This window comes from Syzygium oleosum, unplaced genomic scaffold, assembly GCF_021117445.2.
Source record: "Syzygium oleosum isolate NSW1041296 unplaced genomic scaffold, Sole_v2.1 Sole_v2.05, whole genome shotgun sequence".
In the NCBI taxonomy this organism is placed as follows: domain Eukaryota; kingdom Viridiplantae; phylum Streptophyta; class Magnoliopsida; order Myrtales; family Myrtaceae; genus Syzygium; species Syzygium oleosum.
The window spans coordinates 1,335,609-1,339,811 of record NW_026607489.1 but is presented as its reverse complement, the minus strand read 5'-3'; the positions used below and the strand labels follow the sequence as shown (position 1 = coordinate 1,339,811).

At 36.9% G+C, this 4,203-nt stretch overlaps 1 protein-coding gene across 1 annotated transcript; it reads right to left on the bottom strand.

Annotated features, from left to right (window-relative positions):
• Positions 1-2,297: 2,297 nt before the first annotated feature.
• LOC115680830 (uncharacterized) lies at positions 2,298-3,872 on the bottom strand. The gene is made up of 2 exons (XM_030604680.1): positions 3,422-3,872; positions 2,298-2,302 (listed from the first exon to the last, which is right to left on the bottom strand). The coding sequence occupies exons 1-2, from the start codon at positions 3,870-3,872 to the stop codon at positions 2,298-2,300; spliced, it is 456 nt and encodes a 151-aa protein (XP_030460540.1).
• Positions 3,873-4,203: the final 331 nt, after the last annotated feature.

Below are 4,203 nucleotides of genomic sequence, written 5' to 3'. Positions count from 1 at the left end.
CTTTTCGTACAACCCTCGCTTTTTCATCGTGCTAGCCAACTTTCAAATTTTTTCACTTGTTCGGTAATCCTCTGAAATCTCATGAATTAGGTTGAAATACATATGTGGATTGGTATTTTGACTTTCATTATATCTAGAGTTGGTGAAAATATTTTCGCGAGGACACTGCAAAAAAATTGAATTTTACATTTAAGTAATTATTCAAAGCATTACAAAAAGTTCACAAGCATTAGGTATATTTCATTTTCTTTATGGAAAAAAAGAATTATTGTCCAATATTGAGAAATTTCTATCAATATTTTTTTCCAAATTTGTTCCATGTTATGATTCCGATTTCCCATTCCCATTAGTTGGCACTTTGTGGTCCACAAGGCAACCGTATTCCCTGTAATTAACGGTGTCGTTTCTCTAGCAATGTCCCGAGAACTATACCTCAGTTGAGTTTAACGCTATGTTTGGTATAGGTGATTAGACAAGAAAAAGAAGTAATTTAAATATTTATGAAAGAAAAGATAAGATAAGAAAGGAAATAGAGAGATAAAGTTGTTTGATATTAAGGAGAGAAAGAAATGGAAAATAATCCATAATGATTTAAATTTTACTTATATGCATTTATAATTTGAAGGGCAAAAGCCACCATAAATCCTAAACTATACCCACTGTGACATAGTTTTCCTAAACTTTTTGATATGACATGAAAAAATCCCAAACTTGTACATGCATGACACATTTACACTTCTTCAAAGTTCTGTTAATGAGACTCGTTAAAAAATCTGCCTACATGAATGCCGAAAAGCAAACGGTAGTGACATGATACCAACATGACTTAAGTGAAATAAAAACAACATTATTTTGACTGAAAAATCATCTGACAGAACCTTAAAAGAGGGTAAATGTATCGCATTGGTACAAATTTTGGGTTTTTTTTATGTCACAAGAAAAGGTTTAGGGTAAATGTGTCTCAATGGGTATAGTTTGGATTTTTTTATGTCACAAAAAAATTTATGATAAATGTGTCACGGTGGGTATAGTTTGAAATTTTTTTGTGGCTTTTTCCCTAATTTGAAATACCACAAGAGTACAAGATAGAAAAGAGAAAAACATTTTTTTACTAAAGGCACGGAATTCCGTTGAATTTGTTTAAATCCATCCATAATCGGGCGAATTTGGAGGGATTTAAAACACACATAAAATTAACTATATCCCATCAATCTCTATTTTTTTGCTCTGTCCCCTTCCTTCCATCCAAAGAAGACAATATCTTTAATATTCTTTTTTGTCTCAATCCCCTCTATTGAATATTTAAATAATTTTGAAAATTTGAAAACCTCGATAGCCATCAATTTGATGACTAACGATTGTTTTGTAACGATTTTGTAGCAGTTTTGACAATCATCAATTGATGAAAAAGGGCTTGATTTTTAAACTTGGTGAATAATGAATGATGCAAGAATCGGTGAAGAAAAAACGAAGTTCTCTTTCATTTAACCAAAAAATAGAATCTCCAAACCACAATAAAAAAAATACACTTACGAACAAAAAAATTCTCTTCTCAGTTCATTCTTTTCTTTACTGGATTTTTTTTTAAAATTTTGTTATTCCTATTCTCTCTATTATTCAGTGCAAAGTAAAGAAGAAGATATGTTGTATCTTGAGAGGATATCCGCTACAACCTATTGTATCGAGTTTCATACTCCGAGAAGTAGAAATAGTGTTTGCACGCCTTAAACAGTTGATCTTATTTTTATCTTCTTCAACTTATTTCCAACGACAAAGCTTTGGAGTGAATTGTTGTTTTGTTGTTACCATCATGGAAAGGATTTTTTTGTGGTAGAAAAAACTGAATTTTCTTTACTGAGCGACAAGTACATTAAATATAATTTGGTACATGCATTGCTGTTGTGAATGAAACAAAATGGCTTTTGACTTTTAAATTTGATATGAAGGACCTGGAAGAAGCTAATGTTATTTGGGTGTTAAAATCATAATTAGTGGCCTAATGCTGACTCAATGCTACTTAAAAAAAATGGACCCTTTGATGTCACACTTGTGAGTACCCCTTATGATGCTAATATCCCCAATTAGTGTAAAATAAAGGATATAGTGTGGCTTAGTATGAGTATCCTCAAATTATTGGGGAGTTTGATGCATTTAATGAATCGACCTGAAATAGCTTATGATGTGTGAAGACAATGCAAATATACACAAAATCTCAATCGTGATCATTGGATTGCTATGAGCAAAGTAAAGAAAAATCTAAGAGAAACCATAAATTATGACATTTTATATAGAGAATTTCACGCTGTATTAGAAAGATACAACGATACTAACTAGATCACAAAATCAGATGAGACAAAGTCCACTTGTGGATATATGTTCACCTTTAGTGAAGGTGTTGTAACTTGGAAATCAGCCAAACAAACAATAATTGCTAAATCCTCCATGGAGTTAGAGTTTGTAACTCTAGAATTGCATGGCATTGAGGCCGAGCGGTTCAGAAACTCCTTAACAGATATTCTTTTGGGAATGAAATCGATAGCTTCTGTGTCTATGCATTGTGGTTACCAAGCGGCAATAGCCATTGCAAAGAAAAAAACTTTTAATAGTAAACATAGACACATCCGATTGAGACATGATGCGGTAAAATGATTGCTTCAAGATGGAATTATTTCAGTTGATTATGTGAAGGTAGAAGTGAATTTGGCCAATCCTCCAACTAAACCTTTGGGAAGAAAATTAATTAATGATACATCGAGGGGAATGGGACTTGAGCCAATCAAGAAAAGTCAACAATGATGGTAACCTAATTTAAGTGATTGGCAACACACCTTAGGTTCATATGGGTAATAACAAATATCTAGCGATGTAATTGTAAAAATTATTGTCCCTCCTAAAGTGAGAACAGTACAAAACTGTAATGAAAGAGAGGTTGGGCTAAGCTCCTAATGAATTCCATATCAATTATTGGTGATGGAATAAATTATAGTGCACACACGATGGAATCACCTAGCTACTTCTATGAGAATTTTGGCAAAATCTGTCACGCCCCGAACCCCGTCGAGCTCACGACATCCTCCACTGGTCGATTTATGCGACATCCCAGGGTATCGCTGAACTCACTTAAAACCTCAGAGATTTAAATCAACAGCGGAAACCCCAAAATTTCCCGAACAAATAAAATTGGAGAGAAAAGGGAGAATGCACATTTTCATTTCTGATTTCAACTATACAATATTCATAATTTACAAAACCACCATAAATAAAAACACACCAACTAAGATCCACCGATATATATATATAAGCACACCGCACTACAACCATCGATATCAAAAGGACCGATGACCTGGACACCCTACCTTAAAAAATGGTACACTTCCAAAATTTTCTTTTCAACCCCTAAGCTAGCCCCTACGCCCCTTACTCGGCGTCCACTCTGAATCAGACTCCTCATCCTCCGAATCTGAATTTCCCTGATTAGACTGCTCTACTGAGGGCTCCGACTCCGCCTCAATCTCAATCGGGTGGTTTATGTCACCCGACTCCGCTTGAACTTCATTCTGTCCCTCCGATTCGGTCTCCTCATCAGACCCATACTCTGGTACAAACTCGGGGTCAATCCACTGCTCATACGGAGGAATAAACACCGGTTCCTCTTCTGGCTCGCCCTCGGGTTCAACGGGTTCGACTACGAGTTTCGCCTCGGGTTCCTCATCTTCTGGTCCCTCCTCTGGGATCGGCTCAAGATCCACATCCATTGGATCGTCTCCCTCCAAAGGCCCTTCCAGCTCCGGCTCGTTCTCCGCCCTTGAAGATCCCTGTGCTGCAGGCGCTGGATGAAGTCCCGATTGCGCCAGACTAGTTTCTGCGCTCATCAATTCACCATCAGGAGGGGGATACGGCAGCCGGGTCCCAGTCCCCAACTAAGTCAAAAGGAACATCAAAACCCCTGACGGGCCCGAACTCATCGACTCCATCCCGGAAGAACCATGCAGTGTATACATGGGGCTCCCACAAAGGTACTCCTACGTCTACAAACACTGTGGTAGTGGCGGGGGATTCATTGTTCCTGCCGAGGTTCTGAAATATTTGGTTGAAACAACCGTGAGATTAAATCTCAGTAAGTACACCCCTAAACTTCACCTAGTCTATCACGTACCTCCAGACAATCACAAAACACAATCACACACACCAAATCATCACATA

Coding starts and splice junctions, on each gene's coding strand:
- LOC115680830 (XM_030604680.1), bottom strand. CDS start 3,872: ATGAGCGCAGAAACTAGTCTGGCGCAATCGGGACTTCATCCAGCGCCT.